A 16,952-nucleotide genomic window follows, 5' to 3' on the forward strand; every position below is an offset into this window, starting at 1 on the left:
CCCTGAATTGGAGATGCTAAATGGTGCACACACACTTAGGATAGTTTGGCAAGGACACTCAGCCCTTGCCTGTCTTTGGAGTGCCAAGCAGACTCTGACAATCAACTACAGGTCTGTAAGGCCACACTGGGCTGCCCTCCGCTATGGCAGCATTTGATTTTCTGTTGAGCAGCACTTGACTTCCTGTTGAGCAGCAGTTAACTTCCTGTTGAGCAGCATTTGACTTCCTGTTGAGCAGCACTTGACTTCCTGTTGAGCAGCAGTTAACTTCCTGTTGAGTAGCAATTGACTTCCTGTTGAGCGATAACAAGGGGCAAGTTCTTCAAGAAGTACTGGGCTGGGCATTTCAGTAACCCTCCCTAGAGCTGAGTTTCCTTCTCTGAGCTCTCCTTCCACTTACCATTACCTCCACAAAATCCGAGGAGCCGCTTGGATGTTCCTTTCTATGATGGCACCTGTAAGTGTCACAGGAAAGGAACCAGAGGTATGTTTGCAGGATTGCTGGCAGGTGAGCCCCCAGTGGTCCCGTCTAGGAAAACAAAGCTGGAGGCTGGAGGCTGCAACGGGACCAGGCCTGTTGTGGTAACTAATTCCAGTGTAGTCACCTCCTCCAGGCCCAAGCATCTGCTAAACCCCAGGGCACCATAGCAGCCAAGACAAAGGAGCTACCCCTTGGGAGGGAAGAAGGGAGACCAACAACCAAACAAGATCTGCAGCAGGGCTCAGGGAGACCGTGACGATCCACCCCAGGAGGTTTCAGGAGTTGGGGCATGGATGGGTGTCGCCTTGGGCATTCAGGTGTTTGAAGGTGTCAGCGACAAGCTGCAGCCAGCTCTGCAGAGAGCAGTCAGAGGAACCGCAGATGCAAAAGTCAGGGTGAGCGTGGCATGTAGGTGGAGCAGGCAAGAGCCCCTGTGTGGCAGAGTGACGGGGTGCAGGAGGTGGAGGATGGAGTTGGAGGGGGATGCACCCCTAGAAACCCAGGAGAGGACTGCAGGTGGTATCCTAGGAAGTCAGGGGGACTGCTGAAGATGAAAGCAACCTATGAGTTGGACGTTACCGAAAGACCTCTCCAGTTCCTGGGCAGAGAATAGATCGTAGAGATGAGAGCAGAGTGTGGGAGATCAGGCAGCCATTTTGCTACAGGAGGGAGAAGAGAAGGGCCTGGGCTGACAGGTCACAGAGAGGACGGATGGGTCAATCGGAGGCAGCGCCAGCAGGAAGAGCAGAAGGGCACATGTGGGTGGCATGTGTGGAAAGGAGCTGCCCATCGTGCGCTCCCTGTCAGGCTTGAGGGTGACGGTGCCTACCCCAGTGGGAAGGCGGAAATGCTTGCAGGGGAGTTTGAGCACCCCGCTTTCTGCCAGCGCCTTGGAGTCTGGAATCGAGTCCCCTCTGCAGAAGTCCAGCTCCAGCTCCTCTGGGGCAGTGGCCCTGGGGCTGCCTCCAGCACAGGGGGCCCAGGCAGGGGCCACAGCCACACGAGCTGCTGGGGTTTCTGACTCAGTGGGCCTCTCATCTTGCAGCTGCTGGCTTGGTGCAAGATTAAGACCCTGTATTTGGATTTGTCCCCTGAAAAGACAAAAACAGCTCTTCCTGCTCTGCCTGCCTTGAGGACACCGTCCGGAGCTTTACTGAAAAGAAATGACACCCAAGCCGACCACAGAGCCACTGCATCCGGGAGGAGGGGTGGTGGCCTTGTAGAGCTCACTGGTTACTGGCTCCTGCAGTGGGAGTAAATTCTTCGAGAATGAGTACGATCTGCACCCCAAATACAACAGGAGGTGGCACAGCAAGACTCAGCTCCCCCACCCTAGCAGAGCCTGGCCTGCTTAGAAAATGCCATTGCTGCTGAGTGCCAAAGGAGGGGCTCAGGGACCACAGCAGGGCAGCCCAAGACATGCCGATGCCCATCACTCTGGGCAGCAAGCGTCCCAGACCACAGGGATTCCCTCTGCTCTCCCCAAGCCTTGCAGACTTGTGCCCTGGAAAAGCCTGGCGGATGGATGGCAGATGCCCAGATGGGATGCTGGGGAGAGGAAGCCTTCTGTTTCCAAAGTGAAACTTTCCTTTATCCCCTTCAGGGCTTTTTCATCTCGGCAGTTAGTGCAACCGCAGAGACCAGCAACTCATCAATTACAAACATTAACTGTAAATTACACTTTTGCATAGTTGATTCAGCCTCCTCATTATGTATTTAGTAGAGCTTAGCCGGCATAAAATGCAGCAGCAGGCTCTGGAGCAGATCCAGCGTGTGTCTTCGGTGATACTTGGGAAATGTGAGGTTTCAGTGTGGACTCGGAGCCCACTCTGGAAAGTCTCCAGCAGTTTCTGCTGTGGGCTTTGCTCTTGGAATGGGTCCAACCCTTCTGGAAAAGCTGATAGCTTCAAAGGCTGCTCCTGCCCGCCTTTCCAGCTAGGCAGAGGTTCTGGCTCCCCACGCGGGCAGGAATTAATATTAACCTGACTAGTGGAAGGGAAGGGAAGTGTGAATGTCGGGTTGCTCAGCTCGGGACAATCACTCATTCTGTACTCCTTCAACAAACGTCTGAGGAGCACCGTGTGTAGGTCGCTGAGGTGGTGACACACGGAGGCAGTGGACAGGGACGATGGCCCCACTGCGGCTGAGCTCACACTGAGCAAGAGCCTGGAGCTGAGCCGCGGTGCACAGACAAGGGGCAATCAAAATGTGCAGTGAATGCCTAATTTGAAACATGTTGCAATGAAAGACACATCGCCATGAATCCCCTCAAAACCCTCCTCCTCGTTTATCCCATCATTCCTGCCTCTTTCTGCAGCAGCTCTGGAGTCCTCTTTCCTGAGTGTCCTTACAAGGTGTTATCAAAAATATGGTGACTGCTGCTGCCCAGAACCATCCAACAGAAAGGGAGGCTCATAAAAACATGACACTGTGTCCTCATCCACCTCATTCACCAGATCTGGCACCGTGTGACTTCCGGCTCCTCCTCAAGGTCAAAACGACCATGAAAGGGCATCATTTTGAGTCTATTCAAGACATCAAAGCAACCACAACAGCACAACTAAAGACACTCAGTAAAGAGGACTCCGGAGCTGCTCCAGAAAGTGGCAAGAGCGATGGGATAAGTGTATTTGAAGCAAATATACTTGTATTTGAGAGGGATTCATGGAAAAGTACCTTTCCTGCATTTTTAAAAATTTAAACATCCATCATATTTTGGATCACATCCAGTAGGTGTGTGATGTGTCACATGGTTGTGTAGCTGAAGCAGCAGTGAGCCCGGGCAGCCACGGCCAGCAGGGTGACAGGGGGCAGAGCACGGCAGCAGGAGGGACCTGGGGCGTTTGAGTCATACAAGGGGCCGAGCAGAGTGACCTGGAAATGCTAAAGGGGTTGGGAGCACAGTGAGGAGGGAGCTCCACACCAGGGCTTGGGGACCAAATGAAGCCAGGCTTGGAGTGGTCACTGACGAGCACTTGTTAAAGTGTGATTACCTTGGGTGTGTTTCCATCTACACGCTCCAGTTTGCATCAATTCGTGCAGCCCCTGCTCTGTATTTGCCATGGTCCTGGTGCCCCCTCACGCCTCTCACCTACAGACAGGAAGCTTGACCTGACTCCTTCTGTGTTTTTGAGGATGCTTCAGGGTGAAACTCTTTCTCCCTGAGCTCAGCCCAGCAGGACAAGGGTCATCACATGCAGTGGGTGACACGTGGCCCTCGTGTCTCCTGTCTCTTGTGGCTTCCTCAGGGTGTTCCGGTTCCTTCTAGCCCTGGGTATGGCCATTGTCCAGCACTGACACTCACTGGATACTGTGCATCCACAGTGGCTTCAGTCCTCCCTCAGCCAGCTTCGGAAGCCTTTCCTGGACCTGGGCAAACATCCCCGGGGCTCCATCCTATTCAGGCCTAAGCGGCTGCAGAGTCCACGGTCTCCTTTGCTCTTCTCTGCCCCAGATCCCATGTTACTTCTGTTCCATCTCCACCACACCCTGCTGGCAAAGGACAGAACATCCTCAGGAAGCAAGCCAAGGAGCTGTGACAGCAGAGCACTGTGTCCTGCTGCGTAACAAGCCACCCTGAGCTTCCTGGCTCCGCACAGCCATCTACCACATCTCGTAGTGCACAGGTGAATCCCTGGAGCCATGATGCTCCAGTGCAATTGCTCGGGGTGGGGTGGCAGGCCCTCTCCTCCACGAAACCCTGCACCTGGCCGTCTGTGTGCCATGGTGTCTCGGGCGGTGGTCTCCCCTGGAGACAGAGGCAGCACCCACATTTCCCTGCAGCCTCGGAAGTCCCACAGCCTCACCTCACAGCATCCTTGGGCCAAGGGGAGTTACAGAGCAGCCTGGTTTCCGGGAAGGAGGCACCAGTGCCACCTCTTGATGGGGAGCACAGCTGGGACGAGGATGGTTAGACCCTGAGCCTGCTCAGCAACCCAGCACCAGTCTGCTGGAAAGTCAGAAGCTGCTCTCAGTAGCACACAGGGCCACTGAAGAAGGGAAATAGATCCAAGGGGACCAAGTGCAGCTTGCTGCTAGCATTCATTTAATTTTCAGCCATCCAGAATTACTGCATTTTGCAAAAAGAAATACCACCACTAAATGCAGAGTGCTATGAACAGAATGATGTCTTGTGCTTCCAAAGACTTTTGACATACTAGGGTAATGTGAAAATAATAATAAAAGTAACTTATGTTGCGGCAAACTTTGGGGGGTAAGATTAGGACTGTATGTGCGAGCTATCAAGGGGCAAATGCTCCACCCACAAGCTCTGACAGCAAGTATTCTCAGAGCAAACCGGAAGTGGGGGTAAGAGTCTCAGTATCTGGTTCTCACCTCAGGAAAAGCTGAACATCGAACTTGTAGAAAGCCTTCGGCTGCTCTGTGGGTCACCAAGGTTGCTGGGTAAAGGGGTGGTTAAGTCCCTTGCCCCAGGACCCCTTCACTGAGTAGCAAAGCCATAGTTCAGACCATGCATCTGCTTCCAGAGCCCTGGCTGGGATACCCACCCTGTTCTGTCTCTGCAGACACCAGGAGACAAAGAGAGCAGCCACACAGGAAGCCTGCTCAGCCACGGCCACACACTGCCATTACGGAAGCTGCAAAACACCAGGGTCTTCGTGTCACCTCTCAACACTGCCGGTTGGTGGCAAGGAACCAGGCGTTGCACATCCTCCTGCCGACCTCCCGGGTGACGCAGCGTGCAGCAGCATTGCCCTGCTTTGCAGCACGGGGACACCTGGGTTACTTCCGAGCCAGCGGCATCGATCTGCTGTGCAGTGGGGCTCTCTCTGCTCACCTTCTCATCTCTCACTTGTGCCTAGGGGTCATCAGCCTTTGGGGTCAGGGGAAGAGAGAAATAAAGTGTTGATTGTTTAAACCCAAACTCATAACACCGTCCAAGCGTGTCTCTGGAAAGCTTTCCTCCTACTGCCCAGCAGGGTCCTGGGCCCTGAATTCTGTCCTACGTGCTAATTGCAGAGAACAGGGAAGAGCAGGAAAGGCTCTGCTAGAAATGGGCAAGTCCTCCCTCACTGCCCTGCATACTGACCAGCAGGGGGGAGATGTCACTGGTGCAAGAATCAAGGACAGCAGGACCCATCCTTGGAGTGGGGACACTGCTCTTCCACAGCTGCTTTTGTCTGAGGCTCTCGTGCTATAGCTTCCCTTTGTCCCCAGCTATTTTCTGTTTCCTTTTATCTACTTCTCCTGGTCATTTGGAGGCTTCTGTTCTGTTCTCTCTTCTTAGACAGTTTTCTGTTGGTTGCAGTTTGCAGCTCAAGCCAATGTGCTCCAGCACCACGGAGAGCTCTGGGACACGGGCAGGGGGGGCGCCCTCTTGGCACTGAAGGACGGGCCCTGGACATGAGGACCACACTAGGTGGAAGAACAAAGCAAAGCCTGGGTCGAGTCACCCTGCTCCTGCTCCCTGGGAGCCACTTCCCCATTGTGAGGTTCATCCTGCACATCTCTCATTTCTGCAGGCGGTGAGCTGTGTGCAGTGGCTGCCAACTCTGAAGCTAAAATCCCTTCCCATGAGGAGGCAGGGAGGGAACAGTCGTTTTCAGCTTTTCAGCACAGTCCCAGACCCCGTGTTTCTGCCAGACAGAATCCCAGAGATAAAAGGTTTGCACATAGGGTTCCAAATTTTGTTGGGGGCTTTATTTTTCTTTTGAGTAAGAGCATTCTTGAAGCAAATTTTGAGAATTTCTTTCAGGAGTTACTGCAGTAAATCCACACCATTGGTTTCAGCAGCCGTGGTTCTCAGGTGCTCTCTGGAGTCACTTAAGTGTTGAAATCCCATTCTTTATTACTCCAGCCACACCACGAGGCCTGCCCACACTGGTGTGGAGGCTCTCGGTCACCTCAGACAGAAGCTCTTCAAACATTTGGTCTATCCAGAGGTGGGAGGGGCTTCTGGCCACAGACAGAAAGAAATATAGATGGCTTCTTTGCCCAGTTCTCATCTGCCAGGCGCTTCTGCTCCAGGACACTGTGTCTGCCAGTTAGGCTTGGGGTAAATGTGGGGTGCACAGATCTGAATGTGCCCCTCTCACAGCAGGTGCCAGATGGCATGTCCTCAAGGGAGATTTGCCAGCCAACCCTGCAGCCACTCATGGTCATGCTGGGGAGACCAGTCCAGTCTTCCTGAACACAAGGAAAGCTAATGTTTGTTGATGATTGCTGGTGACAGGCTCTGTTCTCGGTGCTTCTGATGTGTTCATTCATTTAACCCTCACATTAACTCTATGAATTGGGAAGGGTCAGTCATGTCCATTCTTCAAATAGGGAAAATGAGGCAGAGTGGCCCACACTGATCCAGCCAGTAGTTCAGGAGGCCAGGATTTGAGCTAAGGGAGTCTGTCTTAATTACTTCTCTCCCCCCGGGACAAAATACCTGAAACCCACAAGTTAAAGGGGGAAAGATTTATCTCAGCTCACAGTTTGTAGGGGTTTCAGACCATAGGTGGCTGGCTCTAAGGCAGGGCAGCATAGCAGAGGAAAAACAGTCCATGGCAGGGCAGGCAGGAAGTAGTGAGCAACAACATTGAGCCTCCCTTTCCTTTATCCAATCCAGGCTACAAGCCTTTTGGGTGGTGCCACCCACACCCAGGGTGGAGCTTCCATTGTCCTTACCCACAACTATGATAAACCAATCCATGGACTAATTTAGTGCCACACACACTTAATCCCAGCATCACACACCCTAGATCCAGCCAGTTCTGCAAAGCCCCACCTATGAGTGTTCAAGGCTTGGGGGAAGATCCAGACATGAGCTGTAACAGTCTGTTTGAAAGCTCCCAGCGTGGACCCTAACACTGCATTAGTGTTGGTTTGAATTTCTAAATTCTGTCTTTCCCTCCTTCCTTCTCTCCCTTCTTCCTTCCATGCCTCTTCCCAGTCTTCCCTTCACTTTTTGCTTTCTCTTCCATGCTTTGAAACACCTGCTGAGGGCCCTGCATCTTGAGCCTCTCAGACCAGAGCCTCTCTTGATGAAGTAAGGATGCAGGGTGCAGGGTGGTGTCAGGCGGCCTCAGCCCCCATTCATGGTACTGCACCCCTCAGAGTGTTGGGTGGTGTGGACCTGCTGCCCCCTCAGAGTCACCACACTTCTATGCAAAGCCCCCTGAGGGGCAGAGGACACATCTTGGAGAGGCAGGAGGAGCCGAATGCCTGGTGTTCCGAGCCAGAGGCGGCAGAACAGAGAGCTGCAGAGTATGGCTCAGGCTGCACCATGCCTCAAAGGTCAAGAGCTTTATATTTAAAAATCCGGGGGTATTATAGGGAACCCCAGATCCCAGATTCTCTAGAACAGGTCCTCTCTATTCAGCATGACTGACAGCCGTCACCAGACTGTAGCAGGGTCACCCCTTTGAGGGACACAGCAGGACCACCGTGCTGAGAGCTGTACCACACTGCGAAACACAGTTTCCTCCCTGTGATTCGGAGACATCCAATGTGCATTTCTTGAGAGGGAGAAGATAAGACAGCGTGGCCCTGGAGGAGGGGAAGGGAATCATATGAATTCATAAAAGTAAGCGAATCAGGGAGTCAGTTCTGAATCTTCCTTGTTCTGAATCAGCTTGCCCCTCTGTCAGGCTGACCTCGCTGGGCCTTTCATCTCAGACATCGCTGGGGTCCCTGTGGACACAGAACAACCCCTCCCTGTCTCTGCCTCGAGTCTCAACCCCCTGAAATCTGACAGAGTTCCAGAAGCTTCTGCCCCCCCAGGACCAGAAGCTGTCTTGAGCTCACTCGGGCCAGTTGTGTCCAGCTCTTTGAAAGCCAGGGGTTTCTTCCAATTTCAAGAGTTTTCCACTCTGGACCCAAGAGGATGCTGGTCGGCTCACAACTGGGTATCTGGGTAGGGGTGCAGCAGCATGTTTGGGATGGGCACGCTCGGGGTCCCCCCTACCCGGGGATGAAGGCCTAGCAGATGTCATGGGTCCCTAATTGCGGGGATGGGAGCCTCAGCCACCACCCTGCGGGTTTGCACTGAGACGTGGAATGATGCACGCATGGATGGTGGCCCGTTGCACGCAGTACACACTGTGACTGTCTTGTGAGCAGCAGGGTGGCATTTTCACTCTTCGGTTAGCCTGAGCAGAACACCTTAGGAAGGTTCTCATTGCTCCCCCAAATCATCCACCCCTCTTGTCTTCCAAAGCCAGAGTGAAGGTGCCGGCCGCCTCGCCTCCTGCCTGCTGTCCAGCCAAGCGCGTTGTCTCGCTATGGGCCACTGTGGCCTCAGGAGGAGGCGGTGTGTGGGCTCCGTGGCCACCCTCTCCAGACCCCCAGGCCGAGGGAGGGCGGTCACCTGACCTCAGGATAGCAGGATGACGGCCTGCACTGACGCCCACAGGGGGCTCTGGAGGAGAACGCAGATGCGCTGTGAAGCCCTCAGCTCTGTGTGCAGAGGGCCCTCAGGGTACCGAGAGGGCAGCTGTGACAGTTGGGACTCTGCCCCCTGCAGGAGAGCACGCGTTTGCTGAGTAGTCGATCAAGAATCCCAGCAGCCGGCAGCCAGCGGGATGAGGGGTGCCGGGCGCAACATTTGCACTAAGAACCCAGTGAAACCAGACTTCTCCCAACTCCGAGCCCCACTGCTGACCTCCCAAGATAGAAATTCACTCCTGAGATCTGCAGCCCGGGGCTGGACAGTCCAGGCGTTACCTCAGTTTCCCCTCCAGAAGGATCCCTGGTGTCTCAGAAGCTGTGGTCCTCTGGGCCCCACCTTGGGCTCAGGGAGCTTCAGGCAGAGTCCGTGTCCCTGGGCTGGGGTTACCTCCTGCTGGCCCCAGAGCGGGCCCGGGGTGTGCGGTGGGGAATTAGCACCCAGCTGCTGAGACACCCTGAGACTGCAGGGCGCAGCCGAGGCTGATGATTGGCGGGCAAAGAGCAGGGCTGCACCCCACTGTCCACATGTGAGCTCCCGGTAGGCTGTGGAAACCCTGCTTCACTCTGCCTGGGAACAAGCGGCCTTCCCAGGAGACACCAGCCCGCGATGGTGCTGGCCATGCAGCCACTGCTCGGGCGGCCTTTTTCGGGGCACAGCGGGGCATCCCAGGCCCCTCAGCCCAGCCCTCGAGGCTCCTGGGACCTGGCCACCTCACAAACCCAGCCTCAGGCCTGCAGCACTGCTGTCTTACGTCCCATCCGTGCTCCTGCCAGCAGCACCAGCCTGGTCTGCCTCCTCCTCTCTGCCCAGCAATGCCAGTGGCTTTGCCCGCACAGTCCAGAGAGCAGCTTAGGACTCGCAGGCGAACGCTGCCTGGCGCAGTGACTCACACTCGACTGCAGAAGCAGCCACAGCAAAGGCGAAAACAAGCAGACAGGGCTGTGCTGCTGCAATGTGGCAGCCAAGCACAGGGCCAGAGGGGGCAGTGTGCTGTCCCCTGCCTTGCAGAAATGTCCCTCTGGCCGCTGTGTGGTCCTTGGCTCTAGGCAGGGTGGGATGCTCCATTTCAGGTCGGCTCTGCCCCCGCTAGCTGGGAGGCTGTGAGCGAGCTGCTTTTCCTTCCTGGGCCTTCGTTTCTTCGTGCGAACCCTAACCCCCTGGACCAGCCCTGGTTCCCGAAGCCCACGGGGTGAGCCTGCTGAGCCTAGGTCCGGGCCCCTGGGACGGGCAGGGCTGGTCTGGAGTGTTAGACTCCAGGTCGCACTCACTAACGGTCCTGGGCAGAAGAGCTCTCACGACAGGACCGAGGCCACTCAGCATCTCAGGGGCAGCTGCTGGGCTGGGAGCGGTGACCTCCCGCCAGGCACGTGGCACCAGGGATAGCGTGGAGGAGAAAAGCCCCCAGCCTCTGTAGAAGGCGCTGGGGAATCAATCCCACACACGCCAGTCACCTGGCACGGGGGCTGCATGCCAGGAGCACCCACCGCTGCTGCAAAGAACCAGGGAGCCCCCGTGCCTTCGCAGTGGCTGCCTCACCCCTGCCACCCCTGCATCTGTGGCCAGCCTGCATCTAGCGCATGGGAGGCTGGGACTGGGGTGCATGCTCCTCAGCCCTCCAAGGAGAGGGAGCAGCTAACAGAGTCGCGTACAGCATCTGCCAGCACCTATGAAGGTGAACAGAGGAGGGCCCTCTTAGTTCAGAGCGCAGCCAGGTTCAGGCTGTATCAGGCAAACTGGGTGAACTCATTGTCAGAAGAGCTGGTAAAGCTGCGCGTGGTGGTGCATGGCTTACAATCCCAGCGCTCTGGGAGGCTGAGGCAGGAGGGCTGCAGGAAGTTCAAGCTCAACCCAGACAATTTGGCAACACAGCAAGACCCTGTCTCAAAATACAAAAAATAAATAAAAAATTTTAAAAGCTGGGGATGCAGCTCAGTGGGAAGGCTGTGGGTTCCATCTCCAGTACTGGGAGGAAGGAAACAGAGAGGAGGAGGAGCAGCAGAGGGGAGGGAGGCTGGTATAAACCCATCCCAGGGCCTCAGGGACGCCCACCTATTAGGGCCCAATGTGAAGGCCCTGCCCAGAGCCCCAGCTTGTGGGCGCTGCTGTCCTGGCTGCCTGCTCCCTAACCTGCAGGTAGGGCTCCGGCAAGCCCCAGAGCCGACCCTGGGAGGCAGCCCCTCCCTGCTGAGAGGATGGTGAAGGGGAGAAGGGTCTTCTGAACGAGGTCAGCCTAACGCCGTTTCTCCTGGCCTCTTCCAGAAGCGGCAGCTTGTTCAGCGAGGTGGTGCAGATGAACTTCGAGATCGCCAGCTTCAGCAGCCTGTCGGGGACCCAGCCCATCACGTGGCAGGTGGAGTACCCAAGGAAGGGGACCTCCAGCGTCGCCGTGTCCGAGATCTTCATCAGCCAGAAGGACCTGGTGGGCATCGTGCCCCTCGCTATGGTAAGGCGAGTCGTCGGCGGGCCACACCCGGCATCCTTCCTTCCTCCCAGGACGTTTGCTGCTGTGACTGCTTGTCACGGTTTTGTTCTTCTTGGTCAGTTTTTGTCTTCTTCTTGCACAGAGCTGAGCTTCCTTCTTCTCCACCCCTTCCCTCTCCCTCTCCCGTGTCCCTTCACCCCTTGCTCCCTTCCCATTTGCACAAGAGCCGTCCCCCGCCTCCGGTTATCTACCTCTGCACTTTGCTCTTGAATTTGTGTAGAAGAGCCACCGCTTTTCAGGAGGTGTTGTCTCCCCAAATCCCCTACTTCCTCCACCCCGGAAGTTGGTCTTGTCACGCTCACCTCGGCCTTTCTCGGCTTTGGTGATTCTTTGGACTCCACCACGACCTTCCCCAAGTCATCACTCCCGACTTACTGCTCTCTAAGTCTCTCCCAGATCCTCTGTTTCTTTTAATAAGGAAACCCGGGGCTACCCCGTGGGTTACTCAGATGACCTAGGCTCTGGTGTCACAACAAAGAAGGTCTAGCCCCTCGGGGACTAGAGCCCCAAAGGCCACTCCTGGCTACACTGTGCCACCCACGTGGCAGGGGGCGCTGTGCCATGCTGTCCCTGGGGGTCCTGTCCAGCTCCCTCCTGCCCCGTCCATGCGTGAGAGCGAGAACGTCCTCGCCCCCTCTTCCCTAGGATGACAGGGACGAGTCAGCAAGGGCTCCCGGTAGGCCGCCATCACCCTAGGGTGTAAAAGCGGGACTGAGTGTCCGCGGGTCCAGTGCAAATGCGCTTGCATTGCCCTCAGGGACCAGCCTCAACCAGAGCTGACAGTGAGCGCGCTGCTCGTCAGTTAAGCTAGAGATCCTGGGATGTGGATTGGTCAGGACTCTCTGGGTTGCAAGCCCAGCCCCACTGAAATGCAGCTCACGTAACTTAGGAATCTGGAGCAGTGTTCCATGCACGCCCGTGTGCCCGCTTGGCACATGAGGGTTTGGAGTAGGTGCACAGCCTCCTCTAGGAGGCAGCGCTGGGAAACCTCCCAGGGACCCGGCCCGGCAGCCCTGCCATGCTCAGGAGCCGCCGCTGTGGCCACCGAGAGCTGCTCTCCCCCAGCTCCACCACCCTCTGCTGGTATCACCAGCCAGCCCTGCACGCGTCATGCTGGCATCTTCCAAGCCAAGCACCCACGGGCTGACTCAAGAGCCGATTGGTGCAGCGTGGGCCACACGCCCAACCGGAGCCGAGGCTGGGAAGCCTGGCACCTTGGGGCAAGTGCAGAATCTCCCGAGAGCAGGTGGCTGTGGTGGGTCACCAGAAGCTTGGCTTTCCCTGAGAGGGGGCTCGGGCAGTGGTCAGAGAGAGATAACAGATATCCCTGCAGAGGCCCCATGGCCACGCAGATCCTCGGGGACTCGGAGGTTGAGGGGTGGTTCCTCTGACTTCTTGTGACCACTGCAGCCCACGGCCACGCGATCTGCCATACAGCTGGGCCCTGGTGAGCTGGCCACGGTTCTCCTGTTCCTGGACATCGCCAGGGTGAATGGTTACGTTCGGCACTCGCCGTGCTGACCACACCTGTTGGCTTACAAACCCTGAAGCATTTTCACTCGCTGGCCCTTTGGAGAGAGACTGTGCAGACGCACGTCCCAGAACACACACGAAGTCAGCCAGAGGGTGTACGCACCGGGCTTCTCTCCTGCTCGTTCTGAAAGCACGAGACATTCAAATACGTTGGGAAAACAAACCTACTAGAAGGATCAAAGATATCGTTAGCCCCGTTTCCAGCGCGCACATCCTCCTCGAAGCGAGACGCTATCATCGTGCTTATTGTGTTCCCGTGATCTCTCTAGGGCAAGGCGAACCGATGACTGATGCCACAACTAGCAATACAACCGCAGTTTCATCAGAAGATGAGGAGTTTTTTTAAACAGCAGAACAGGAAGGAACCCTTGGCTGCCCCTGTGCGGCCAGGGAGAGGGCTGGTGAGGCCTGTGAAGCTCCAGTGAGCTTCCCAGCGGTTGCTGGAGGCAGGGAGCAAGCTTTGCAAGGCCGGAGGGAGAGGGAGGGTCCCAGGGAGCAGCGCCTGGCACCCCTTCCTCTTCCGGGCGGGCAGGGCAGCCCTGTGGGGGTGGAGCAGCGCAAGGCCACCACGCTCCTCAGGGCATCCCCGCTGGCCTGCAGCCCCTCCTCCCGCCCTGAGTGGCCAGGGCCAGTGAGCACTTGGGAGGCGCCGAGGACAGCGGCTGTCCTGCCTCAGCCTGCTGCCCGGTGTCCCCACCGAGGACAGGGACGCAGGCCTGGGCTTTGGGCCCTGCACGCTGCTCCTCCTCCAGCCCTGGCTTCCCCCTTGCCCCATCCTGCCCGTGCAGAGGGGACAGGGCTAGCCTCCAGGCGGGCTGGGCTCTCCAGTGGCCCTGGTGCCCTCCTGGGGCAGCCTCCGCCCAGCACGAGATGCCCCAGGGGTGGCGGGGCTCCCTCAGGCCCCTCCCGGCCCCCTGGGACACTGCTCCCTCGCCTGCTGGACAGGGGCCCGATGTGGAGGAGTCACGGAGGCCAGTGCTCAGCCTGCAGCTGACAGGCGGGAACTCTGCCTCGGGGAGGAGGAGAAGGGGAAGCTACTGTGTCCTCCGTGAAGGAGACGGGGTCCACACTTGTAACCTCAGCACTCTGGGAGGCTGAGACAGGAGGATCCCAAGTTCCAGCCCAGCTGGGCAGCTTAGTGACCCAGTGAGAGCTTCTCTGAATAGAAAATAAAAGGGCTGCGGATGCGGCTGCAGCTTGTGGTAGAGCACCCCTGGCTTCAGTCCCCAGCACGGCAGATAAACAAACAAACCACAGAAGAATGCTGTTTTCTTGCTTCTCAAGGACATCCGGCCCTGACCCCGAGCTCCTTCTGTGACTGCAGAGGGCGTGTTCAGCTCTCCGAGCTCCTAAGGACGGCGTGCACAAGGCGACAGGAAGAGGTTGAAAAATAACTGTGCAGGCAGAATAATCGCGTCCTCATCCCGCCTGGACATTTACTTTGGAATTAAATTGAAAAACGTCCCTTCTCTCCAACTCACTGGCCCAGAATTTTGCCTGAAAATCAAATCCGGGACTCAAATGAATCTGCTTTCGTGGTGGGCACGGCTGCAGCCCCGCTGGGGGATGGAGCGGTCCCTGAGACCGGCACAGTGACACTGGGACGACCACGCACCTGGGCCCATCCAAGGAGCAGGGCGAGGCAGCCGCCCCGTGGACGCTGGGCAGGGGAGGCCGGGAGAGCTGTCCAGGGCCCACGGCTTCTGGTCTCTGGGGAAGGGAAGCAAAGCAGCTGTGGCAGGGCCAGAGCCCCAGACGCGGGCATGGAGGCGGCTGAGGTTCGGTGGCCGCCCGCCCGTCCCTGCAGTGGGAACCAGTGTTTCTGGAACCTTCAGGGTGACACCCGGGGACCCCCTGGAACTGGGGAGCAAGGCTGGGCTTCACTTAGCGGCCTGCACTTCTCTGTCTAGAAGAGACGGCTTGGCAAATGCGTGTGTGCGTCCTCTGCAGTGCTCTGCGTCCACCAGAAAGGGCCACACCGGCAGCCTGAACAGTGTGGATCACAGAGAGGGCCTCCCATCCGGCCCTCGGCCTCTCCGACCATTCACAGAGCCTGCCATGCCAACACTGCCTCCGCTCATCGGGAGCCTTGTGCAGTGCAGAGCCTGCCCAACTGTCCTGGGCAGCCCCGCAAACCAAGAAAGCCCTCTTTCCCTACTTAGGTGGAAACAGACACCCTCTGTGTGTTCTCCTAACACTTCAGGTTTTTAACCCTAAACTGATTCCTGCTTTGCCTGTGTCACAGCGTGGAGTGACTCATAAAGGGCTTGATAGTCTCCATGTCCCCGTACTTCTTTCCTTCTGGATCGCGGGGGAAAGTCAGGACATGGGAGCCGGTGAGTGTGGCAGTCCTGGCAGCTGCTCACCCAAGTGCTCCTGCCAGGAGTCCTCCCGCCTGTGTCAGGATGCAGGGCCGGCGTCTGCGTCCCCAAGCGTGATCGAGCAAGGACTTACAGCATTCGCTAGCTTCAGACCTAGAATCCACTGCCAGATGGGGTCACTGGTTGGTCTCAGACCCACGCTCGCCTGACGTGCGGATCCTGGTCCGGCCCCTCAGCAAGGGATGCGGAGCTGCGCCCAGCCTGGAAATCTCCAGCCAACAGCCCGGCACCCAAAACTCTGACAGTGAGACCGAGAGAGACCTGTTCACGGGTTTCATCCCCACAAGCCTGAGGTGGGTGCAGACTGGAGGAGAATTAGTCTTGGTGCTTCGCTCCATACATGAATGCAAGAGCAGCTGAAGGATGTGAGATTTCTTTTACTCCATCTGGATTTTTGTCGCAGACTTTGAAAAGGTCAGTAGCAGCACCTTCATTTATTTTATTGAAAGTGTTCGTTTGCCTTCCGGAAGCACTTCAGGGCACGTTCCCTTGGCCCTGTGTGTGCTGCCTGGTGTGGGACACGTGTGAGCCCCAAACCCTCTCTGGGAGTGGAGAGCAGCCCAAAGCTCTGACCTTGGGAACTTCATAAAGGCCCCTGCAGCTTGAGATTCTGCTTCCACACGGTACGGAAATCCCACTCCCTGCCCAGAAACCCAAGCCCTCCTCCAGCGGGAGCTCCCTCTTGCCCAGGAGCTGTGGCAGGTTTGCAAAGCTGAGGTCAAAAGTGCCACGCATCACACCTGTCCCTGCGAGGGTCCCAGAGGCAGGGTCCAGCCACCCCCACACACCCCAACCAGCTCTGCTGTCCCCAGGCCTGACCTCACAGGGCAGGCGCAAAAGTCCTTAGTCCACTCTTTAAATACAGCTTTATCCAGTTAGCTGGCTGTGATGGCGCACGCCCGTGATCCCAGCAGTCAGGAGGCCGAGGCAGGAGGATCGATTTGAGTTCAAGGCCAGCCTGAACTACACGGTGAGACCTTGTCTCAAAACACAAACAAACAAAATGGGATTTATCGGGTTGTAACTGAAGTACCCAAAATGTACCCAGGTTGATGAATGTGCATGTGCACAGGTCACCGTCCAGTAGTGGAGGTGCATCGGCTCCCAGAGCTGTGGCTTGGACAAGTGTCCTGGGGCTGTGTGTGAGGCTCCGACGCCCCCTGGTGCTACTGAGAGGCAGCGGGGCCTGAGGAGGAGATGGGCGGGGGCTGCGTCCCGACTGCCTGCTCCCGGGGGTCCTCAGCGCGCTCCACCCTGACGACGCTCCACCCCCGGCGCCCCAAGCAGCTCAGCCAACAGCCCTGAAAGCTTGGAAACCCGGAGCCAAACAGTCCTTCCCTCCTCTGGTCTGTTATCTCGGATGGTTCCTCCGGCAGCAGAGAGCAGATTGACACCATCCTGCGTGTGTGTGTGTGTGTGTGTGCGCGCGCGCACGCATGTGTACGTGGAATTGTGTTGGGGACACTTCCCGGGACACCTGCCCTCCGGCAAAGGACTCGGTGCCCCGCGTCCTGGGCTCACTGTAGGCCCTGCTGCGTGGCAGACCCCGAGACCTTACTCCCCGGGTGTCCCTGAAACCGTCTGCCTGTCGTGTGGTCACCCCCGGCGCCCTGCCGGCCTCGGGGACCCCCTGTCCACTTCCTGCTGCGCTGGCCAGGAATGTCAAGGTCCCTCCCC

At 57.2% G+C, this 16,952-nt stretch overlaps 1 protein-coding gene across 1 annotated transcript in view; it reads left to right on the forward strand.

Annotated features, from left to right (window-relative positions):
* Tmem132c (transmembrane protein 132C) overlaps positions 1–16,952 on the forward strand; it is a 252,478-nt gene that overhangs the window by 209,767 nt on the left and 25,759 nt on the right. Inside the window, exon 4 of the mRNA XM_013071849.3 lies at positions 11,139–11,322. Coding sequence (XP_012927303.2) covers positions 11,139–11,322 — 184 coding nt within the window. The remainder of the gene's footprint in view (positions 1–11,138; positions 11,323–16,952) is intronic.

Source organism: Heterocephalus glaber, unplaced genomic scaffold (genome assembly GCF_053883595.1).
Source record: "Heterocephalus glaber isolate CG9 unplaced genomic scaffold, H.glaber_assembly_v1.0 deba00001687, whole genome shotgun sequence".
NCBI classification, from domain to species: domain Eukaryota; kingdom Metazoa; phylum Chordata; class Mammalia; order Rodentia; family Bathyergidae; genus Heterocephalus; species Heterocephalus glaber.